Source organism: Channa argus, chromosome 5 (assembly GCF_033026475.1).
Source record: "Channa argus isolate prfri chromosome 5, Channa argus male v1.0, whole genome shotgun sequence".
Lineage (NCBI taxonomy): Eukaryota > Metazoa > Chordata > Actinopteri > Anabantiformes > Channidae > Channa > Channa argus.
Genome location: NC_090201.1, coordinates 19,706,907 through 19,732,915, shown reverse-complemented (window position 1 = coordinate 19,732,915; position 26,009 = coordinate 19,706,907). Strand labels below are relative to the sequence as shown.

Here is a 26,009-nt window from a genome sequence, read left to right as displayed (position 1 = left end):
GTTTGATGGATTGGCAGTACATTGAATACCACTGCTGTTTGTACCAAAGGATGAATATTAAGATTTATTCAATTCAATTAAACTTGATTTGTATAGTACCAATTCACAACAAAGTCATCCCAAGGCACTTTACATAATAAAGTCAAGACATTGTAGATTTGTACAGAAAACCTAACAAATCCCCTTAGGAATGCCCCTAGGCAACAGTGGAGAGGGAAAACTCATCAGTAGAAGAAACCTCCGACAGAACCAGGCTCAGGGTGGGTGGCCATCAGTCTTGACTGGATGGGGTAAATATAAAGTGGTTGAAAGGGGAACAAAGGTTTAAGAAGCATCAAACAAAACATTGGGGAGGTTGGTAGGGTCAGCAACTGCACATTAGAAACAAATACAGAGAAAGTTAAAGAGTGCGAGAAGCACAACTATGGGGAAAAAAATGCAAAGTTAATGTCATGGAATGATGAGAAACTCATGGGGAGAGGAGAGAGAAGAGGGGAGGAACTCAGTGCATCAGGGGGATTCCCAGCAGTCTAAGATTTAGTCACTGAATCAGCTCTAACTATATGCTTTATCAAGAAAGGAAAAGCTTAAAGCTTAGTGTTGAAAGACGAGATGGTGTCTGCCTCTTGAATCTGAGAGGAGCTGGTTCTATAGAAGAGGAGCTTGACAGCTAAAGGCTCTTCCTCCCATAGCACTTTGGAATGGCCAGGAACAACAAGTAGGCCTGCACTCTGAGATCAAAGTGGTTTATTGGGACATCCAAATAGTAGGGAGTTCCAGTATAAAAATCCAGTCTAGAAGTAACAAATGCAGAGACTAGCTTTGTAGAATCTCTTTAATACTGCATGCTCTGATGTTTGGCAATATTCCACAGGTAAAGGTAGGTTCTAAAGATTTGTTGAATGTGTTAGGTAAAGGACATAGCCTGGTTAAAAATAACTGAGCTTCCTTAAAAGTAGTACTGGAGGACAACCTTTGCCATCTAATGTAACTATATCGTAAGACAGCAAATTTATGAGAATGTAAGGCACAAATACAAGTTTTATCTATCTATTTATCTGTCTAGGTGTACTATCGGATAAAAGATGCAGTGTAGTTCCTTTAATCCTTAATGACATGCTCTAGCCTCTCTAGTAAAATATTATGGTCAATGGTGTCAAATGCAGCACTAAAGTCTAACAGGACAAGTATGGAGAGGAGTCTGTCATCAGAAGCTTAGAGGTTAGTGACTTTCACCAGTGCTGTTCATGTACTATGATGTACTTCAAATCCTGAATGGGAATCTTCAAACTGTTCTGTCCTGTGCAGGTGGTCACATAATTGTTTTCCAACTAGTTTTTCATGGATTTGAGAAACGGGGAGATTAGTTATTGGTCTGTAATTGCCTAAAACACTAAGGTAAGGAGAAGGTTTTTTTAATGGTCAGCATGGGGTGTCAGATACTTGCTGATAGTTTATATGAAACAATTGTTGATGTTAGCTCAATGAGGTTTATGGGATTGGGGGTCTTTTTAATAACTAGATTTGTTGTACATGAAGATCTGTGAGAATTGTGGGGAGTGCTGAAAAGAAGAGGTTGTGCTTATTTTTCCCTATTAATGATGAATAATATGAAGTTCTTGTGTTACAGAGGGCCTTTTTATATATTAAACTTTTCTGAGCTAAGCAGAATTATTTGAAATTAGAGGAAAAACACTTCCTTTTCAGCTGATGATTGGAGATTACCTCCTAATTTACTGCCTTTTTTTTCTCCAGAAAGGCAACAGTATTGAGTATTCTAAACAGTTATGCTGCAGCATTATCAACAAGATGTTAAGATTAATTTATATTTTGAGAAAAAACAATTAGGTCTAATTATGAATTAAATGCAGTGTTGACACAGTTACTGTAGATGTCACGCACCGTGTCTTTATCTGTACTAGGCATTAAACCAGATATAAAGTCTGAAAATTCAGTTAAAAACCTTCAATAATGGACTGAAGGAGTGTATGAAAGAACAAATAGAACTGTTTTTTGAGTTTTCCAGTTAAGGTGGAGGCTTAGAGTAAGGCTCTTATGTGGATTATGTTATGTTTAGGTGCAGGGTTGATAAATAGGTTTGACTGGAAGACTGCTGCTACTTAGCCTGTGCTTCAACTGTGCTTCAAGGAATTTGATTATTAACAAGAGTCCACAGTGATTTGGCTTTTTGTTATGTAGGATCAGTAGTCTTATTTTTATTAGGTTCATATGATGGATCAGCTCCTCGTGTCGATTTTAACATAATAACAAATGTAATACCCTGATTTTTCTTCTAGCACCAAGAGCAAGTTTTTGATTCTGTGAAATCACAGAAACTACTGGTTAGATTGCCAATTCAAATGGCACGGACATTTATGTCCTCCTCAGAAGGAATACCAGTGACTTTAGTAAAATGTGTATCTTTTTGCAATTCGATCTGGTTCCCACACAGTCAGAGTGGAGTTTGCTATTGCTCCTATGAGGGAGCACAATCACACAATTATCAGATTGCCCATTAAGAAGGGAATGACAGGACAGTACTTCCTGGTTATTAATTGCCACAATTTCATTTCCCTGCGCCTAATAATACACAGAGGCAAGTTCCCCCAATCTAATGCTAATTGTGTAGTATTCCATCTTGGTGGAGGAAATTCAAGTACCATTTATCAAAAGCTCCAATTCTTAACCCCAAATGTGACCCAGGTAACAGAGGCTGGAAAGTAGCAGAACTCAAACAGATGATAAACTAATAGATGGTGGGTTAAATTGGTGGTTGCAATTAAGCCTCCAACATTAGAATCAACACAACATACTGTGGCTGATCATACACACTAGGTGGAGAACTCAGCTGTGTCTATGTACTCTGGACGAGACTGATGATCAGAAAGCAGTTTTTACTGGTAAAAATGCATTAATGCAATAATTTTATGAATTAAACAAAGATATTTTACAGTTTACATGACCATATGTTTTAGTGTAACAACATTTTATGTCAGTAGTTTACAGGCTTTCACAGCTGTGCATACCTACAGTGTGTTGCACCATAATAAACTGGGTATTACCTGTGAGGTGGATGCTACAGTGTGCCACGAAATACATCAGTACAATAGAGATTATTAAAAATTACTCAGATTCTTAGAGTAAGGTGAAGGATCTACTTTATGCTCAAATAAATCAAATGTTTGCCAAGAATCTGTTTTAATTGGGATATTAGGACATTCTGTGCAAATATTTGAAGTATTTCACCATGTTGAGACGCTTCAAAAATGTAAATGATTCCGCTCTGATTAGTCTGTCTGCCATACCGTCAGTCACACTGTAGCACAATTCTGTAAAACCTCTGTTCACTATGAGCAGGAATTCGATTAATACAAAAGACAATTGAATGTATTTATAATGGATTCTGCCACTAATCTGCTAATAATGTCTGCATCCAGTGAAATGCCAGGCTTAGCAGGCTGAAAGTTGACTCGTTATACTATTTTTCTTATCGTAATAATGACAAATCAATATAATACAGTTTGACTTCCTCAGCACTGATGCACAATTGTTCCTGAATGTTCTGCTGCCCCAGCACCTCTCTGGCTTGCAAATGCTGCTACATCTCTGCATCAGAGTGAAGCACAAAATATAAATTTCCTGTCACATCCTCAGGACACTATGCTTCATTACTTCTGATGATTGCGTAGCTGAAATTGTCAATGAAACCTGTCTGAATGCATAGAGAGTAAAAGAAAGCAGCCCACGCAACCTTGGCAAACAGACGCAAAGCAGAGAGCAATAATTCAGAGGTATAATCTGGTGGAAGGGGAATTGGAAATACATTAATACTGCATCGCTTACTTTTGTCTGTGAGACTGGCTTGTGCTGGAGTTCGAATGGAGCAAACAGTGCCTGCACATGTTTGCCAATTTACTTGAGGAAGGCCACCTGTTCCAGAGAATGTCCACATACAAAAAAAAAAAATAAAAAAATCTGATATTTCCTAGAGAACTTCTACACACTGAAGCTTTTCAGTCATCCATCTCAGACAGAACAGATACAGATGTGCTCTGTTTTAATCTATACAGCTATATACAAAAGCCATTTCACAAAAGATGTATTCTTATTTTAGTTTACTTTCTTCCATTTTGTGCCAAAATTTGCAATGTGTATAGTCTCTTGGTGCTGCCAACATACTGTACAGTATGAGTGACCTACTCAGTAATATGACACACTGAGCACTGATGCTTCTGCTTTGCTGCTTTAACTAGCTCCTGTGCAGACAGTGTGTTTGCTCCATTTGCACAAATCTTTTATTCACAAATGTCAGAGGAGTAAAAAGAATTTTATATTACACCACTAAAAGGTCCTGCTGTTGGTAATCGGCAGATGAAATCATAGCAATTTTAGCAGTGTAAGTAGTCGAGTATTAGGAGATGCAAAAATTAGATATATAGATAATATTAATAAAGCTGCCAACGCTTTGTCATTAGAGCTGAACAGTGGTTGAAATAAAGAAGGAACTCTAAGACCGTATGAAAATAGATGCCACAAATATTTCAGCAAAGCACTTGATATAAAAAAATGACACTTCAAATTTGACGTAAATTTCCCTAGTCTGCAAAATCGTACTACTTTGCTGATAGTCTTCTTTTTATCGCAAACCTTTAAGTTGCAGTACACCAATAAACTAAGCAACAATAATAGTTGCACTGTGACTGTTTGAAGTCCACTCACTAGCAGAGAAATGTGCCGCGAAGACGACAGTGGCTGAATACTTTGCTTATATTTCATGCATCTACACTGTAACTAGCTAAAAAGTGTAAACAACTGGTTATGGGTAAAAAAAAAAAAAAAAAAAGACATCTCAGATTTTCTGTTATTATGCAGCTGTTTGGCCTCATGTATCATCTGTTCATCATCTGTATCATCCAAAAATGCACCTGATTTTTTCCCCCACTTTTGTTGTTCAGGTAATTTTCGTCAGCCCCCCTTTGTAACTTAGTTTGCCCTTGATGTCAGTTGAGACAGACCAACCTTTAATTCAAACTGGAGCTCAACAGCTGTAGGTCATGAATGGGCAGGGCTATATTTCCAGAGGCAGCAGGTCACATAAACTAACATCTCACTTCAATCACATACCTTGTATCTGCATTGCTTCTTTTCCTCCTGTTTAATCCCCTCCCACCCCACTTCCATTCTTCCTTTTTGTTTTCTTTGCTCACCCGCTCTCCTGCTTACCTAGAAAACAGAAAGGTGAGACTGTGTGTGAATACCAATGCAGCACGTTGGCTGCCCTTGCAGTTCCCCTTGATAGATGCTAAGGTCAGTTATTTCTCACATTCACTTTCTTGTTGCAAACAGGACCACTGTGGTACCACAGGGAGTTGTATGACCTGTGCACATGGCTTTATCTATTGGGAAAGAGAATCGTATGAAGCAATAGTATCGCGCTCAAAACAAAAACAAACAAACAAAAATAAAATCACAATTTTCACTTTGCTATAAACTGAATTGAAAAATATATATACAATTTAAATTCAATTGTAGCTAAATTAAATCTACAATAAGTTTAAATTCAAAATATATTTAAAAATAATAAAACCTAAACTGACAAATATCAGTGTTGGCCAGAATAAGTTGTCTTTAAAGAAAAACAAAGCCAAGCTTTCAAATGATTTCTAACCATTAATCATAGACAAATTCTTGGTTCAACTTTGACCAACTAACATTTTGTACTTTAAAGTGTTTTAACATTCAATCTGTATGAATATTTGGCTGCTTATTTGCCCTGTTGATTTTAATATGTTCCCAGGTTTCACTAAATCCTTATATTCATCATTATCATGACTGGTGTTGGCTTAAATAACAAAAATAAAGACCCAAGATGTAATAAACAGAAAATATACTTTAAAGTTGTAATTTTTCCACCATGCTGCAAGTCTGAATATCTTTAGCATTTCTGACAATGTTGTTGCTTAGGAACAACTGTTTACAGTGCAGCCAAACGAACCCACTATGTTGTAACAGGTCAATAATTGGCCTTTCATGAATTTAGTACTTCAATTTACCCACTTCTTAAATTCAGCCCATGTTTTACCTTTCAAGGTTACAGTACTTTAAACACCACTGGTAAGATGTTGAGAAAATGAACAACTGAATATTACTAACAAAGCTTAAAAACTATTCTGGCTCACTGTTTAGAATTAATTGAATTGATTTTGTTGCTAACCTGAATTGGTATCTTAATTTCAACATTAAGCATTGCATTGGCTGCATTTTTCCTGGTTATTGCTCCTTTGTTTGAGGTTTTGTCTGAGTAGCCTACAAAGTGGACTGACATTCTCCAAACTGCACACTTGTATCTACAATAGGATTACCCAACACTGATTCTACCAGCGTACTGTTAGAGCCATTTAGATTCAAGGCAGATTATGTAAACATCATGCAAAGATCTCCTATTAACCTGCACTGTCACACAGCAAATGTCTGCTTGGGACAAAAAGCGATCATGATTCTGCAGCTTAGCAACAATTTATGAGATTTATATAAATGTGCTATAGTAGATGCATAAATACATGAAAGAATCGTCCATAATTTTAAATTATTGCGGTAACTTTGTCACATTACCTTCTCCTTAAGGCCTGTTGCTCACTGTATGACCAATTAAATAAGCAATGGGATTGGTTTAACTAAACGTAGAACAGAATAGAGGAGGTACGATGTTTCTCTCCATTAATCCAAAATCCTACGTAGCTTCAACCAATAAATCCATTAGCTTGTTCATTTGAATTGCAAAGAGAAATGTAAACTGCTTGTGAAACACTATGCAGATTTTATTTGTGTGAAAGTGTGTTTTTGTGCTTTGATTTGTGACTTTGTTACTCACCTGTAATTAAAAATGGTCAGGTACTTGCATATCCGGGGGGGGGAGTCAGAAAATAATTTTTAAAAGGACATAATTGTGTGACGAATACCACAGGTCCTGAGTGAGTGAGTGAGTGAGTGAGTGATTATTTTGTTTTTTGTTTAATTCCCACCCATCTGGATTTTTGTTTTTAACTGTGTTAATAAAAGCAAAGTAATTAATCTGAAAGTTGGAAAATTGACCCTTTCTTGTTAGTTTTACTGCTCATCCAAGTGGCTTTCATTCTGAAATCCAAATGTCATAACTCAACATCAAAATACATGGATGTCTGACAATCTTCCCAGACAAGAAAATAAATTTAGAAGACCATTTACAGGAGTGTGGCCTTTCTGCCTCAGCCACTCCTTCAGCATTTTCCTACTTGTTTGCCTTATGCACAGTACACTGACCTGTTTGTCACAGTAGAATTTGTTTATCAGTATATTCATTTAAAAGGTTAACAGCTGTAGTCCTGCCATCAATGCAAATCATATATTCACCATATTTGCTTATTTGGGAGATGGGCACTTTTCTGACCTGCAGCAATTTGCATTATTTTTAAATATTTATATTTCTGATTCTGTCATTATTATTTCAGTGACAGAGCGGTTTGACGTTTCAAACTGCAACTGCCATGTTTGTCAGTTTCCTTTTCCACTGTATGAAACTGATGCAATTTGCAATGTGATTATGCAAAAATACACCCTTTGGATTAGAAATGCATCACAAAATAGTAAATAGCCACAAATAAATAAATAATTCTTTTTTGTAAAGGCTTGCCTTAGCACTTACATACTATAGCGCTTATCACATACAGCTGTGGAAGGCGTGACTTATTGGACTGGCTGAAAATGTGAAGCGGGTTTCTGGGGTTTATTTGCCATATACTGTAGGACAAATGAGCATCCACTGCAGCAGCTGATATGAGTTCAAACTTGTGATTTTTAATTAAAAGTTTTTTTTTGAGAGCAACAACAGCTTGTATGAAAATAGCAAACAAACAGTTGCACTTCTAACTAAAGTCGTCATAACCTGGTTTATCTCTTTGCCATGACAATCAGCAACACACTCTAAAGTTTAAAAAAGTATATTTTTCTTCCTCTAAAACATTTAAAATCATCCCTGTCCTGCTGTTATTAAAGGCATGTCTGAGCTAAAATTGATTCAAACTACAGAAAACAGCATTATATACTGCAACATTTCAGAAAGTTGTGGGATATTTTTCGCCAGTACAATGATTAAATCAATTCAGAAGTCATTTGAAGCTAGGGATTTAAGTGATGATGATAATTAAAACTCTTTTCAAAAGCTCCAAAGAAAAAACAGTCCGATCTGTGTCGGAAGGCCTTCTGATTACCAGGGACATTTACATTTTATAATGAGAGAAAGTGGTTAGTCACAGCAGGTGATCACCACAGTGAATGACGGGATGGCCAGCATGGAGAGAGTTCAACCTCCTTTTGTGCCCACTTAAAAGTCATAACAACGAACTATTCATCAGTTCAAGTGTTTGGTATCCATCTCCTCAAAACACAACACCCTGCTGTGGACTAACGGACTGAAAAGATCAAAGTGTTGAATATTCCAGTACATCACATCTGTAATGTTGTTTGATGCATCACAGTGAGTGTGAAGTGTCAAACATTATTACAACAAAGCAGTCACAGCCAGTAGAATGTCATCTCTCATCAGCTGACAGACAGAGAGCGGAGCCAACTGTGAAATCATTTGTCTGATTTGTCTGGCAGCCGGGGGCAGGACTCAGCAACAATAACAACAAGCCCTTTGGTCAAATCTCCATTGCTTCTTGATAAACTTTCACATTTCTAACTCCCCGTCTTCTGATGTGGCAGTGCACATCAGCCGGCCTGCCAGAAGTTTTCCAGCAATATGAGAAAAGTTTTACTCAGTCGGAAAATAGATTTGAGAAACAATAGATTTTTCTACTATAACTGAGATCCATAATAACTGGAACATTATGTCTCAATTAACGTAACAAGAGAAAAGGGTCTGTAAATGGGGACAAAACCATATGGTTGGGCAACACATTCTCATCCCAAAGTGTCAAACAATGGTGCATCAAATATTGCCAAAATGTCCTTTGGCATCTCGTATGGACACCACAGGGAGCCTGTGGCTTCATTATTTGATGCCTCAGGAGTGCCACAATTTCATGCCATGAGAACACACACACACACACACACACACACCTTCAGGATAAGGTTAAGCTTAAAGATGGAATACATAAAAGAACATTCTCAAAGATACATATGGGAACAACGCACACACTTTTCTTACTCTAATAACCATGCACATAACATTGTGCAACAGTCAGCATAACCACTCCGACCACATTTCCATCAGGACTTTTTGCTTTATATACCATGTCATTGCTTTAAGCTCAAAATATTGAGCCATCTGGGTTTTCATTATACTTGACTGACAGCTGGGTGAGTCTATTACCAACACAAAGGGGAACCTTCAGCACATTAAACCAGAGGACTGGACAAAACTGTGGTTTTTGGATGCCTTGGGAATGAGAACTGGCTGGTTCGGAAACTGTGCAGTAACAACCGTCTAAAGTGCATTTGTACTAGCAGAATGTGCATTATGTTACTAGGCTTATGGCTAAGTTTGTAATTCCCTAAAAACTGTTTTGATATGAGGCACATTTAGCTGGTAAAAATGTTCATCAAACATGGTCAGCGTACATAACGTTATATTAAGTGTTGAAAATTTAAATGCAAACCTTTGCCCCCCTTGTTAAATTCGCTGAATTAAAATTTTACTTCAAGCTCTTATCAAGGAGCATTTGTGCTAGATAACTGTATATTATGTAGAAAAAACCAACCAACTGTATGTTTATTCTGAATTTGATGACAGCAAATAACAATATTTTGTTTATTCCACATTCTTGCTTGACATAGGATTTCAGCCTCTCCACTACTTTTTGCTGTACTGAGCCCTGCTGTTGTAATACATGCATGTGGCACATACATACATACATACATACATGTGGCACATGTTACATGTGGCCATCAATCTTTTAAACTCCTCCCTCTGAGATCAGATACTCTGATTACATTTTTAACTTTATATTTCATTTATTGTATTCTCTTTCTATGTTATGTTCTAATGCACAATTTTCTATTCTTGTATTAAGCATCTGTGCCGAAAGCATTTTCCTCTGACGTATTAATAAAGTATTTCTGATTCTGATTATAGGACACTGTGCTGATAACAAGCCAGGTAAACCTCAGCCAGTCCTTACAACTGAAAGCTTCTCTGATGCTCTTTTCATACCCAATTATAATGATGTTGCCAGTAACATTATTAGTTGTGAGATGTTCTACCACGTGTGTATTTTTTTTTGTTGTTGTTTTTTTTAAATCACACAACTTTCCAAATGTCCCATTTGCATCTTTTTTGTAAACATGTTTTTGGGATCAAATTTAAAATGTTATTGTTATGATACAAATGTTACAATATTTTTGGTCATATTTTCAGTCATATATAGATTTCAAATGACATGCAAACTGCATTATGTTGCCATTTCATTTACATTGCATCATAACTTTTTGGAACTGTTGCTGTACTGAGTTAGTTAGCGGGACATCTTAATGTTTTGGTCTTGGGCTTTACAGAAGTTACTTTAGACAGATGTTCCATGCCAGTTCAAGCCAAGGCATTTGTTGCTCAGCAAACAGCCACCTGGGAGCCATACAGCTACATTTTACAACTGACTGACTTGGGGTTACAGGGTCATTTTTTCTTCTTGACTCTGATCATTTCAGTGTGTTGAGTTAAAGGCAATTCAGGTCAATCATACATAAATAAAAGGAAAACAAAATCGAAAAACTTTCAAGCTCATTGTGTCTTTCATGATGGTTAGGATCACCTGTGCTCATCTGTACTTTAAAAATAACTTTTTCACATTTCTTTACTTAATTGAAATTGAAGGATTTAAGAAATATCCCTTTCCTACGCTCAAATATTTATTCAGGCAGAGCAGAAGGCTGGGTGTGTGATAATCCCTGTGTGCTTCAGTTTGCGGACGGAGAGCAGGAGGTATGTAAGTCTAGCAATTACAACGCTTTTCAACATGGAGCTCAGAACCAAAGAGGGGGAAAAAATAAATAAAAAAAAAAAAACCCAAAACAAAAAAGTGAAAGCCTGCACCCACCAAGACTGGGCAGAGAGCAGCCCTCAAGAGGCTCAGTGGTTAACAGTGCATGGGGCTTACCTGTCGAGTCTCATTGTGTCGAGAACGGAATGGAGAGGAAATATGGAGGAGCCAAAGAGACCAAACACCCAGAGAAGAAACGAAAAAAGGTCTTTTGACAAGTACAAGTGTTTTAGAGTAAAACCCTGCAGAAATTTGATGTTAATAGTTACTTTCTTTTAAGGGACCCTTGAGTAAATTAATCAGTTGTGGACTTGAGTCATAAGTAGAATTTGCACTTGTCTCTGTGATGAAAGAACTTCTGACCCTGCTTGTTGTCTCGCCCCATTTTCTAATCACTGTTGTTATCTCAGAACAGTATCACACACCAGCAAACATAGATTCCCATCGGTTCACATCACGCTGCCTAAGCTTGATGTCACCAGCGTCTTTTCCTATCTGCTTACAAGCTTGATCTACAAGTCTGTACTTTTTAAATCAATTAGTTCCACTACACATCACTGTGGCTCTGCTTTGGCTGCTGAGTGAAACCTTGGTTTGTTCCTGACCCAGGAACCATGTGACACGGCTTTGTATACCCAGTCTGAACACAATAGATTGCACTGGTCTTATCTGTCTGCTTCTGTCCACCTGTTACAGCAGCCATTCACCTGTGTAATCGAGTCGCATATCACAGTCGGTTTTACCTACATAAGATACTTAATAGTTGCACTAAACCTGTGTTTTTATAGTGACTTTGGATACTGTATATGAGCGCCTTTCAGCAGAGGCTTTCAGTGTTTTTCCAGGCATTGTTTTGGATTTATAGCTGACAACTTTATTGCTTTTCTTTTATGTATTTTTTTTTTTTTTTTTTTTTAGCCGGAGCAGCCGGAACAGCAGATAGATGAAGCTTGAAACTAACTGCAGAACATAGTGGAGCTTTCAGCTGTAAATCGTCAAAAGCGCATTTTCAAATGCAAGTGCTTATGTTGCTCTTTATCTGCAGAATGTGTTAATAACCATGTGAGTAACCACAACCTCACAGATGTTGTGTCTCACAACTGTAATTTTTGCATTTATGAAATGGCACTTTGGGATTTGTTCAAATGAATTGACACCAAGCAAATATACTGTAATGCATTAAAACTCAGATTGCTGTCAGACACAGCCAAAGTTGGAATAATCAGCTGGAATATATGTTGAGTGGCAGGCAGTATAAGATAAATGGTTTTCAACAGTAGTGGAACCAAGCTCAACAACATCAAAATAATAAATAAAAATCAATCCTGTCTTTTTTGATAAGCCAGCTTTTCTACTGCGGCCAATTTTTTTGTATTTTTATATTTATTTCTGATATTCCCACTTTTTTCCATAGATAAAGTAGGTTAGAAATAAGCTGAAAACTGTTCTGGATGGGCACATGGGTCTAGCCGTATCCTAAACTACAACATTTTGTTCTGCAGCTATGTCAACACTTTGTCTTCTAACTCTCTCATCTCTAGATACGGAGACATGGTGCCAAAAACAATTGCTGGGAAAATCTTCGGCTCCATCTGCTCCCTGAGTGGTGTGCTGGTGATCGCTTTACCAGTCCCGGTCATCGTCTCAAACTTTAGCCGCATCTACCACCAGAACCAGAGAGCAGACAAACGCCGTGCTCAGAAGGTAAAAGTCAATATCCTTAGCCATCCAATCTGCTCCTGCAGCCAGATCGAGGGGTTGTGTGCAGGTTAAGTCAGTGTTTGTGTTTTGAGTGTGACCATTACAAGTGCACACTGGGTTAGTTTTATAGGCCACAGTCGCACTGAATTATTATATATTAATAGGTTAATGAGAATGAATGTGAGGTTGAAAGTGCCGAGTGAAACATTCGGTGGGTGAATACTAATGGTTGTGCCTGCTAAAACCTTTTGAACGTCTTTCTTATATTTAAATAATGGGAGTGGGGTAAAAGATCTTGATGAGAGATGAGTTTCATTTTTACAGAAAGTACAGAGGACACATTTTACAAACTTTAAAAAAGGTGATGGTGAAAAGGCTTGACCCCAATTAGGAATTGTACGTCTGCTTTGCAAATCACTGTCCTTCAAACTAAATCATCCCACATTTTTAACCCGCTCACAGACACTCAGGAAATCTATTGCCCTTCAGACCCATATTATTCAGCGTACACACACACACACACACACACACACACACACACACACACACACACACACACACACACACACACACACACACACACACACACACACACTGGTTCTCTCTCATTCTAACAGAGATACACTTCCAGTCCAAGCAACAAATGTTCCCCATCTGCTCACTACACTCACCCGGTGGGCTTGACCTTTCTATGGAGCTAGATAAGAGCGCTATTAAGTTAGAGAGCTGCTGCTCTAGCTAATTGAGCAGGCGAAAAAGTCTGTTTAGAATATATACTGATATAAGAATCCTAGGTGACTGGTATTCTCATTAATATATTCCTTTGAATCCACAGAAATAATTGGCACAATAGTGAGCTCCTTTACACTTTAACGTGATCCAGTTTTGCTCTTCCCAGGTTAAATTCTGGCCAGTAAACTATGAGATTTATGTTTGGTTTGAGTATTAAACCTATAACAATTTCAGTAATGAATTACAGTAGCTCGTCTAATAATTTGTGGAGCCGCTTCTCTGTTTCAGCGGAAATGCATGATTTGATGCTTTTCAAGTTAAAAGTAAAACATTTGTTAGCATTACATTTTACTCTGTGCATGAGTTGCGCTGCTGACCTTGTCTGTATAATTAAATGTTCTTACCACGCCTTTGTCTGGTAAAACCACTACAAATGCCACCTTACTTTGCACATGTGAGGTATTTTTATTAGCAGTGCACAGTATCCCCCCACTACATCCTTATGCACTTTGTTTTTCAGCTATAGTTTTGGTTTTTTGAGACTAAAGATAGATCAGGAAAAGCATAAATAAAGAAAGAGATCTGTTTTATACCAACTCTGATAATCTGTTCTACCTTCTATTAGTGCATTTGTGCTGGCCTCCCCTTCCTCTCTGGCCCTCATTTGTCTTCATTCTTCTTTAACAACAGGCTGCTCCAGGGCCCCATTACAATTATGTAGTCATCTGGGGATTTGACTTTACAAAAAGGTCCTCATGTACCTATCGTAGTGTCACAGTCAGAAAATAGAAAGTAGAGAATTGGATTTAATGATAGTTGTTCCATACTAACTGTGTGTGTGTGTGTGTGTGTGTGTGTGTGTGTGTGTGTGTGTGTGTGTGTGTGTGTGTGTGTGTGTGTGTGTGTGTGTGTGTGTGTGTGTGTGTGTGTGTGTGTGTGTGTGTGTGTGTGTGTGTGTGTGTGTCTCACCGTAGTTCCTCTTCATGTTCAGTCACCCACAGAGCACCTGTATAGCCAGAGAAACAACCCTGAAGCACTAATGTGGCTAATTTACAGTTGAAGTTAAAAAGGAAACGTCTGCTGACGAGGACAGGTTTCTTTCTTATTCCATAGTGCAGCAGTGTAGCCTCCATCAGGGTGCTGGGGAGTGTAGAAATGGCAGTAAATGGACTGAGGTCATACCAGTAATGGGACAGCAAAGTCAAGTGGAGCCACACTGAAAGATGGCAGGTTGTTGAAAGAAAAAAATACACCATAGCTGTAAGGGCAAAACAAAATGAAGGGAGCAAGCAAGGAAAGGAGAAGAGAAAGGGAAAGAAAAGAAAAGAGAGAGGATGATTGGATGAAGGAAAGAGAAAGAGGGAAAGGTCTATGTGCAGTAGTTTCAAGGCTCACTTGTCTTGGAGGTGAACATTTCATGCCTTTTTTCTGGACTGCTGCATACTGGCTGTCTGACTTTTGGACTGTGGGTGGTAATGTTGGAGTGCATAAGCTCGATTTGCTTGGCCAACCAAGATGGCAGATTTGGGGGGGAGGGATCACTCATCAGCAGGCTTTGGGCAGAGTGTTGAGGAGGTCCATTATAACGGCCTTTGAACAGATCCTAAATGTAGGATGTCATTTACCTCAAAGACCTTCTCCAGACACGAAGTACTTCATCATTCTTTTTGTAGATTTTAACTTTGACAAACAAGTTTTGTGAATTCCTGCAACAAGTAGCGATTTGGTTGATGTTGAACTACGAAGCTGATCTTTTGTGTCATCACTCAGTATTAATTTTCTATGATTTTTGTTATGACAAACAGGTTTTTTAGGTTTTTGACACTATTACTTTTACCCTATTAAATTTCAGTTACATTTCTTAGAGTAGACAGATCCACCTGATTATGCAATACCGTCTCCTAAAAATAATACTTCTATCCTACTAAACTACAAAATCCATAATCTTTTTGGAAATAGTACTTTTTATGAATACATAAAGCACTAAACATAGTAAAGGAAATCAAGGTGCAAGGAGGTGGTAAGTGATGCTTGCAGGTGTATAGAGCACAGGACCATCAGACCATAGACCTGATTTTGACTCCAGAGTCCTGTTAGTGCTCATATTTGGTCAAGAAAAGCTATTAGGGTGAGGCTAAAAAAGACTTTAAAACTTACTTCAGACCCCATGTGCTTATTAATTATTTCTTTTAAGTTGGAACTTGATCTTGAACAGTATGCAATATATAGTATATACAGTATATTGCTAGATCAAAACCTTTTATTGAAATGTTGTAGATCGACATATTGGGGATTAGTCCCTCCAGAAATATCCAATGTTGTGATTGCAAAAATGAAATTAACCAATCTTCTGTGAATTCAGAGCAACCTTAAAAATTAAAACATCATGAAAACATCACTTTGGAGTTAGGTTGTACAGAAACCTAATTTTGTGAAGTCACGTTCCGTGACTCAGCAAAGCATACGATTGAACCAGCAGGAGTTAGAGTAGAGCTATTTTAAAAAATACTTTGGTTAACAATCTCAAAGTGGATTTACAAAAGCAAATAGAGCTAAAAAGAACCCACAACCTCAAGGTTTTGTTCCAGATATAGAAAAACCTGATTCAAATCCCATTTGTAACATAAATAATCAAAGGTTTAGTACTGGAACAGAGCTGTTCTCAACAGTAAGTCTTTTGAACTAATTCATATTTTTAGACAACGGTGGTAACAATGTTTTATTTATTTATTTATTTATTCTGTTTCTAGTTTTTCCCTCATAAGCTCAAGACATTTATAGACAAAAAAATCAAAAATTTACTTTTTTTTTTTTTTTTTTTTTTAAATCAACGCTTTGAGGATCTGACCCTCAAACAGTGCGACTTGAAACCTTCAAAAACTTCAGACTGAACTTTGAACTTGCTCAGACTTGACTTGGTCACCTCTTGACAGAAAAGGCAGAAATCTCATCCGTTCTATGATGGTTGTCTTGGAAACCACATCATGAAGACTGGAAGCTCATCTGAAAATCAACCAATTGCAGTGCGCCAACACTTACAAGAGGATCAGAGTTGTGCGTTCATATTTTTTTTTTTTCTTCCTTGTGTCAAATTGAGCCTTAGATCAACAAGAAAAGCACACATCACAAGAGAAGGCTTTCACTTTCAAATTCATTCAGTCTTTAACTGGAGCCATGAAGAAAGAAACAGTCAATAGCTTTTTTTTTTTTAAATCACTCTCCATTTCACACAGGCTTCTGCACCCACACATATACAGAGTCATTAATATTACATCTCCATCTGCAGTATTTCCCACACCTTCACAGGTACAATCAGACATTTCTGAAGCATCCAAACTAATTCCATTACTTTTGATTCACGCCTGGGAAGCAGATATTGCTCTCTGTCTCCCATTTCTGAAATGTATTTATGGGGTAGAGAGAGAGCACGGGACAAGGTTATAGCAATCTCTCACCTTATGTGTCCAGAACCACTTGAGGTAGTGTCATATCGTATAGTGTCCTCTTCATTTTAACATGTTTAGACAGTATCCCTCTCATTTCCCTCATGTTTCACCATCTCCTCTCTTTTATAAATATTTCAAGAATTTGTCATATGGTTCATTTTGTTATCCATCGTTTAAATAGTGGAATATAATAAACCTTTTGTAAGTGAGCTTTTAAATGGAACAGGTGCATTGTTCAGCATCTCTTGCAGAATCAGCACTAATGTAGTTACCATCCATTAAAGCTCCGTCTCAGTCACTGACAACAGGTGGACATTTTTATTGTTCTTGTTTTTCCTGTTTTTTTTTTTTTATTTGATGGTTTATTACTTTAATTTGCTAAGGTTTGGTTGGGAATCTGCAGCGGTATTACACTTTGAAAAGGATGAATTTGAAATGGTTTAGACTGGGGTCCTGCAACTTGTTGCAAAACTTGCATTTTCAAGGAGAATTTTCATTCTTTATTAGGATCCTCATTGGTGTAAATTGAGTCGTTTTCCCTGGGTCACGAAAATGATAAAAGCATAAATAACAGTCGTAATGGTTTAAGGAAAGACAGAACTAACCAAATATATAAAGCACAAATTAAATTATTTCATTTACTTGTCAAAGAAGAAATTAACAAAGTTCTTAAACAAATTGCATTTAGGAAAACAAAAATTGCTACTGCTCTGTGGTTGAATGAGAGTAAACCCGTATAACCACATTTCAGTACCTTGTGCAAAGCTAAAGGTGTAAATGCTTTTAGAGAAACTTATTTATGGCTATGAATTTGAAATTAAGTGAATAGCAAATTATAAATGTGATATCTGGTATATTTCAGATAGCAATAAAGTCAGTTTTATAAACTGTATATAGAGTATATACAAGAATCACAAATTTGTAATCTGTACAGCACATGAAAGACTGTTGTTAGAGCCTCAACATGGATTAGGAAATTAAAAATGCAAAATGTCAAAAACAAGCTACTTGTAGCATGAGACTCCGAATCAATTTACCCAGGGTGTAATGTCATATTCAAATATGTTAGATGTTTGTAAGGTACCCTTTTGCGTCCAAATGTTGTGAACAGACGTTCTGTGATGCACGTGCGCATCTTTCCTCAGTCCTGTTTGAATTTGTGTCACAGTGGGCACTGACAGCACATTTGTCCACATTAAGAAGAGTTATGGAGCACATCTCTACTAAGAAATATTAGATCAATATTGATAAAAATGTTGCATAATGTAGTTTTAAACGAATAGAAGAAATGTCAGGAAGACAGTCAAGGAATCTCTCTTCCAAGAAGGATTGATATACAATAGATGTCATATGTAGACCAAAGTATAAACGGAGTATCAGTACAGTATCAGACAATCGTACTAAATAGTTTTGCTTTCATATATAATAAAGAAATTTGAAACTGTAGCTATAAAACAAAGACGGGCGACTGTGCGGATCACTACAGAGCCAGTGTGATGAGTTGGCAGATTCTCACCATTAAGTAAAGTATAAGTCATTTCCTGTAACCTCACACCCACCCTGTCTGATGCTGTTAACCTCTTCTTCTTCTTCCCACACCCAGAAAGCCAGACTAACCAGGATAAGAATAGCCAAGTCTGGCAGCGCCAATGCCTTCCTCCAGAGCAAACGTAACGGACTGCTCAACGAACTGCTAGAGCTGACGGTAAGAGAGACCTCTGACCCTCTGAACACGAAGAGCCAACAACAACAACGTGGATGCAACGATTACTGGAAAGTTTTAAAATGTGTTCATTGAAAATTACATGAAATGTCAGCAGAATGAATAATTGCTCCCTGTCAAATGCCCCTCTTCTAATTATTTCAGTTCACTGCACCTCAACTATACTTCTGCAGTACGTACACAAACACACAGGCAAAATTTAAATGACTGCCGTAATTAACCAAAGGACAATTTAAAAGTCATTTAGAGGCTATAAAAGAACAGCAGAAGTTGGAGTCAAATCAGTGTGGTTATATAAGCCAGAGGTGATAGCAGAGGAGTTAGTCCAATAATCATCATTGTGTGGGCGTTAGCAGTGTAATGACACGAAGTATAAGAACATTTCCTACTTGTCTTTCAATGCTAGATGAGATTGATTCCATGTCTTTCACTTGAGCAGCTCTTGGTGATTAGTGCATTAGAGATGCAGCAAACTTCAAAACAGCACGACTGAACAATGAGACAGATCACATACTCAATCAACACGTTACTGCCAGACAAAGTGTAATGTTTCAATTTTACCTTTTCTTTCATTTAGACACACGATGATCTGTTATATAGTTTTCCCAACTCTAAATAACTGGCATCTTTAGAATTGAAGGGGGCAACCGCACCAATCTAAAAGCATGAAAAAGACTCTTACAAACCTCATAATGTTGTCAGACATCGTCATAATATTTTGCCTATTTTTCCATTCAGCAGACACCGTTTGCTTTAATTTTAAAGTACCACCTTTACCACCTGGCAAATGTAAATCTAACATGATGAATCTAATAGCTTATTTGTATCGTATATTATCTTTATATTTCCTATACCAACTCAAGGTGTTTTATACATAATCAAAAGACAACAAAACCATAAGAACAAAAAAAAAAACTGCATTTGAGAAATTGGAAATTATATTATTAACATGAGTTTAAGTCAATAAAAAATCACGAGTTAGCGAAAGGATTTTCAGTTGTCAGTAGACCTGCAACAGAATTGTGCCAGGCAAGGGTGTAGGACAAATCGGGTTCAGCAAAGCAGGTGGTCTCAGTCTTCACTGACCGATGAACATTGACATGACTCGACTTCCAGCAAACAACACCTGATGATTGAGAACTTTCTCACACAAGTTTAGTACATGTAAATTACATGCTGCTCCCACATGAAGACGTCAGCAATCACCACCGTGTTCCCCTTCACTTATACTCATCTTTTTTTAAACTTGTCATCACCGTGGAAAAATGTGTTTGGTAATGAATAAGCAAATTGCCTATATCCCGCTCATCCAGTCCATCACATTTGCTTTTAGTGACACACTCCTCTCCTTGCAGATGGTTACCAGAATCCATTTGGATCTAATCGAGTCCAGTGTGAAAGCTCATGGGTAACTGGAAGTGGTTAGAATTATCATATAAATGCCATCTGTGAGTGCTATGCGACCTCATCCCTCTGCGCGTCTGTGATGAGGCTGCCAGAGTCCTGGCGCATCAAATTACGGTGGTCTCATTGCTGTCAGTCAGTAGCTCTGCGCAGGTCTGGGGTTGGAGCGAATGGGGATGTGTGACAAAATGACTACTTCTCTCATAGCCTATAGTTAGATTAGAGGTTCACTGCTGGTCTTTTTCAGTTTTCTCTTAATGTTTTGGGTTTTTTGTTGTTGTTGTTTTGTGAATTATTGATAGTAAAACTGCATCAATACAGCTTTTAACCTTTTTGCACTGATTTCTTCTACTGTGCCCTCGTGGATTACTTCTCCAAATTACTGCACACATCACTGTTTTGTCCCCCTAGTAAATTTGACAGGTCTGCTGTTGTGCTCTTTGGCAACCAAACTAATCAAATATTTGTAGGGAATGAGTGAGGGATTCATGTTCAGGTCATGCGCTTGTGCCAGAACAAGCAAATGACAACAAATGTACAGTAGATGAGATCAATGCAGATACAGTATGTTTTTTAGAAGCAGTTACCATAGCTCACTTTGTCATATTATATTGCTGTATTGATATAAACTGAAGTCCCGGATTAAATTCCTTGGGAAATAATGAGAAACTCTTTAATATTTGATTCGTCTAGCTGTTAACGTTTGTTTTTGACTAATACAAGAAATTTAATGATTGAACAAAACGTCCTCCATCTTGTTGGCATTGCTTTTAATGCCAACTAGGGTTCAATATGATGACAACCAGTGTTGGAAAGCTGTTAATTATTACTCATGACTCTACTTTTGTTTCAGCTCTGTCGAAGATGCCTTTAAAGAGGAATTGAATCTCCTCTACTCACTTTTAGTGTCTGTCACTCTGAAACCTGGATTTGTTTGTTTGTTTGTGCCATAGACCTCCGTTTTAATTGTCCAAAAACAATTTAAAGCTAGATACACCTGTCCACTGGGTGACGTGGGTTTTCAATACAAAATGTGTCTTCAAGACATTTTTAACAAACGTTGCCCCCAAATGCTCTGAATTGCCACAACCTTGCACAGCCCTCTAAAGGAAGCCAGTTAACTTTATTTGCACAGGATCTTCTGGTGAAATTATGGTAATTTAGAGAATCTGCAGAACTATTTTTTTTTTAAATATCTTAGCCAGGCATTTGAAATCAAGAAACAAGTTACAAAATCACCTTTCTACTGAGTGAAAACAATGGGGGTCTGTGGTAATCAGAGTTCCAGACAGGCAGAAGTTTTGACTCACAGTAAAGGAAAAGGTGCCGTATATTTCAGTCAATGCAAAAGTGAAACATGTATCAAAGTGGCCCAAGCTTTCTGAGTTAGTTATGCAGGAACAAGTGAAGGTCCTAGATACAGGTTATTTGAAAAAGTACCTTTAAGTTTAACTTAAATTCCACACAGCTATTTATAATTACACGCTAGACAAAATGTCACCCACCTCATCATAATAGTTCAGTGAGTTAAACATAAAGTTTTTCCTCCATCAGTACTTGAACACTTTGGCCTTTTTTTTTCATATCTTGATAATTAAAATAGTAAAAACTTCTGGTTCAGGTCCTTACAGAGCTACTGCAGCAAATCGCCTTCTTTCTTTGCATTGAAAGAACTTTAAACCTTGATGCAAGTCTCAGATTCAAGCTGCACAATGTCTTTGATACTGCCTCTGCCAGAGGGTAAAGCCACATATTGAGACATCAGAAGGCGTACTGTTCTCATGCCTACATCTCTGCATTGTTCATGTGTCTGGAATATGAATGAAGAGTCCTTGGGCTGGTTCGCCTCCTACCAAAATCCTTTGGGTAACAATGTCTCTGTGGGTGGAGAATTAATTTGTTTTCAGTTTAAATGTTATTTGGAAATTGTGATTACTTTGAGACTAAGCTTTATTGGAGCCTGAGCTTTGAAATTATGTCCCATTTGGAGAAATTCCAAAAACTGGTTCCACAAGTTTCTGTGTTTCTCAACTTTACTATTTTTCTTCTTTTTGAAGCTTCATAAATCAATAACTGCTCAACTGCCTGGAGTGTCAAATAATGGTCAGTGGCACCTACTTACATATTAAAGTAAAAGTGCGGGCAACAACACAGTTTGAGAATTTATGTTATTAGTTTAATAGATTGTAAGGGAGGGTTATTTTGCAACATGCTTACACAACCACGGGGCAATAACCATGCTAATGATATAAAAGATGCACAAAAGAGAAAATAAATTATAAACAAACCACTTGCCAAGACAGGCCCAAGGCTGAGGGATCAATTCACACAGAGCAGAAATGTGGTCCATTATGTAGCTAATTGGCTAGTAAAATATTTGAAAGCTAGGAGCAGGAGTTGTTAACTACCTGCTCACAATGGAAATGAGAGTGAAACCAACAAGCATGAAGCAAGATGTTTCAGTAACAAATGAGGCACACAAAGCATCACGTCACTGACTTTTCATTACTGATGACAAAGTTAATTTTCAGCCTCTTCAGTGAAAATGAGTGTCATTTTAGCACCAGGCTCACTATGCACAGAGTGATCCGTGTCTAATATTATTGAGTGACTGCTGTGATAGACTGAGAAAGTCTCTGATAACTTGTCAACACTTACCATATGTGTGTGTTTGTGTTTGTGTGTGTGTTCATGCGCTCAGGGTACAGAGGAGGATGAGCGGAAGCTGATCAAGTCCACTTCTCTGTTAGAGAGCCAACACCACCACCTACTGTACTGTCTGGAGAAAACTACTGTGAGTATAAATTTCTCTTATTTACTTTTGCGCCAACTGCCTTTGTATGTATACAGCACAAATACACTGAATTTGAGGATTAAACAGTGGATTCACAGACCTCAAAAAATTGTACCGCAATAAAAAAGAAAAAAAACATGCCAATCACTGTGACAGGGAGGTTTTCCTTTTTGTTTAATCTGTGCTTCAAAATCAGTTAACAAAATCAGTCTGACACATTTCACTAAAGTCATTGTGTGAAAAGGTTAATTCAAAGTTTTTTGAATTGAAGAATTTTGACCTTTTTTAACCTGAATATCTCCCCAGCTTGAATAGGGTGGGTCATTATTATTATTTTACTTTGGATCAGTCTATTCAGGCTGACTGTGAACAGTAGAAGCAGTTACAGATATAGGAAGGATAGATGGATATGTCGCTTCAGCCAGGTGTCCTTTTTTTATTCAGTTTTACTCTCTTCTTCTTCCTCCTCCCTCCCTTTCCTTGAAACTGCTTATTTGTCACAGGCTCATGAGTTTGTGGACGAGCAGATGTACGAGCAGAACTGTTTAGAAACAGCGATGCAGACGTACCCATCATGCAGCCCCTCCACATCCAGCCAAAACAGCTCTGTGGGTACCTGCTGTAGCCGCAGAGTAAAGAGAGACCCTCCTCTGCCAAGTGCCAGTGTGCCCTCTGCCCACCCCATTCCAAGACATCAGGGCCCCCTGCAGGAGCTCAGTGCCATCCACATACAGTGTGGTGATCCACCATCACACACCACCAGGTGACACTCAACAGCAGAAACAGGCTTTTACTAGACTGATGGCTTTTAATAGTTGCAGAAAATAACATCTTGACATAAAGCATTACTTCAGAATAAGAAGAGGTAGTGTCTGTGCACCCAATAGCTGCCTGTCATAGGATGATAATGTTCTGGGTTTTTTTCTTTATTTTTTTTTCCTCTGGTGACAATATAACTACAAGCTGCCCATGCTATTCCCTCTTATTACTCTTTTGGTCAGATAATCTGTTGCTGCTGCTCCTTTTTTAGAGCTCTTGCTTTTACCATGTGAATCAGATTCTATTTTTTCTCATCCAATATACACAAGGAAGGGTATCAGCTGACTCCTTTGTATGAAGAAAGGTCAATGAACTTAAAATAAGACCCCAAAAGATAAAAAGTGAGCCGATTTTATGTCACTAGATTGCATTGAAAATTTTACAACTACAGTGAAGCCTGTAGATTCATGGACAAAATAATTTGAGCACCTCAAACCACAAAAGAACTAGGGTAATGAAGTTTTTCTTTAGCTATTTCATTGGACTGACTCTTTAAACACAGGTGTCAAGCAATTAAGTTCATTTAGACAAACATTGTACTTAGGTACTATTGTAAAAGGTATTTGTACTTTATAATAGTTTTCCCATTTTATGTTACTTTTGCTTTACTAAAATCCAGGGGGAAACATTGAAGTTTTACTCTTCATCTTTGGCAGGTTGAGATTCTTTAAAAAAAAAAAAGTAACCTTTAAGCCTACAGTGCATATCACAATTATAAAGTCTCTATTTTTCTCCCCTTGTAGTCGTTCAAACCTCAATCTGAAAACCGACGAGATCGGCAGAATCAAATGCAAAGGTGGCCGAATCACAACAGCTATCATCAGCCTCCCAAAGCCCCCTGCTCTGACACCCGATGGTGATGGCCTCCACGGACCCCCACAGCGTAGGCTACCCCCACCCACAGGCATCCAGACCACAGTAAGCTCAGCTGGCTCCAACATTGTCAAAGTCTCTGCTCTGTGACTCTCCAGCTGATGGATGTAACTCAGCTCTGCACGAGAAAAGAAAAGTAGAGGAGGAGGAGGAGGAGGAGGAAGAAGCAGGTTGTGCTACAATAATGGCTGCACCATATCCCGTCTCACAGGGTCAACAGGAAGAGTACTGTACTCCAGAGGAGACCCCAGTCGATGTTTAGAAGAAGACAGGTGATGCGTAACGTTACTGAGGTAGAGGATTGTAGATATGTGAGCAAAGAACCACACACTCGTCATGTTGTGTATGTACTGTAGATACGGACAGGATTGCTGCATTTTAATAGTTTCTAACAGCAGTACGTTTTTCAGCAAGTACTGTGAAAAAAAAAAATTCAGACATTATGCAATTAGCATATTCATACATCAGCAAATGCTGTCGACATACCACAGATTCACAGTTAAATAGTGAAATGTGACTTTAAATGTGAAGAAAGACAGTATTGACTGTTTACTTGAATTTAATTGGTCTTGTTTGTGTTATGTGTTGTCCTAAGTATTTGGGGGGTGGAAATTTTAATTAAATATAGATTTAGTTTTCCTTACAGCATCCATTGGGGGAAAAAAAAGCATTTGTTGCTGCTAATATCATGATGATGAAATGTCCATGAATTTTGTGTATTTCTTTTTTTTTTTTTTTTTTTTTTTTTCCCAGTTTATCACGTTAAAGGTTCAAACAAAACTGTGCTGTTTGGTTCCCCATGGTTACAGTTCTGAATGGAGACTGACTGCAGGGACAGAGGCTTGAATGGCTTCATAGATTTTCATTCTGAGGTGAAAAAAGACTGTCTCTTAACCTGATGATTAAAACCCCTGAAATGACCACAAACTTCCATTCAAGTCAGGATTTCTCATTTAAACCAAAATGACAACCCTGGCTCCTAAAAAAGGACATTTCTATACAACTAAACTGCAAATGCAAATGTTTTTTTGGGAACATAATTTCAACCTAATAATACATTCTGTTAACATAATGAAAATATTAGTAAAGATATTGACACATACTGTAAGAAATTTATAAAATGTTACCAGACAACATGGTTTTGTCTGCCAAAGTATCAAATCTTGCACCATTATCTAAATTCCCAAACAATAGCTTTATCATCCTTTAAACAAAACCACAGTCTTTTCTAACCCTAAACAAATGACTTGTGCTGACTCTGAAGTCAAAAATGAATACATCAGGACATAATCATGCACTGATTATTTTCTCTCTATTCTGAAATGTTTTTAAAATCAGGAGAAAATTATGTATTTATTGGGAACTGCTTTCAGCCACACTATTACAAATTTGTGCCACCATTGAGTTTCTACAGCAATTTCCAGTAACAAAGTATGTGTGTAATAAGTGAGATTGATTTTAAAAATTAAAAATTTCAGTGACCAGGTTTATCTAAAAAATAA

The 26,009-nt window shown here is 37.6% G+C and overlaps 1 protein-coding gene across 1 annotated transcript in view; it reads left to right on the top strand.

Annotated features, from left to right (window-relative positions):
* The window catches only part of LOC137128152 (A-type voltage-gated potassium channel KCND3-like), a 60,825-nt gene extending 34,816 nt beyond the window's left edge, over window positions 1–26,009 (top strand). The window contains exons 3-7 of the mRNA XM_067505943.1: window positions 12,557–12,719; window positions 18,498–18,599; window positions 22,723–22,815; window positions 23,319–23,578; window positions 24,378–26,009. Of these exons, the coding sequence (XP_067362044.1) occupies window positions 12,557–12,719; window positions 18,498–18,599; window positions 22,723–22,815; window positions 23,319–23,578; window positions 24,378–24,597 (838 nt within the window). The 3' untranslated portion in view covers window positions 24,598–26,009. The remainder of the gene's footprint in view (window positions 1–12,556; window positions 12,720–18,497; window positions 18,600–22,722; window positions 22,816–23,318; window positions 23,579–24,377) is intronic.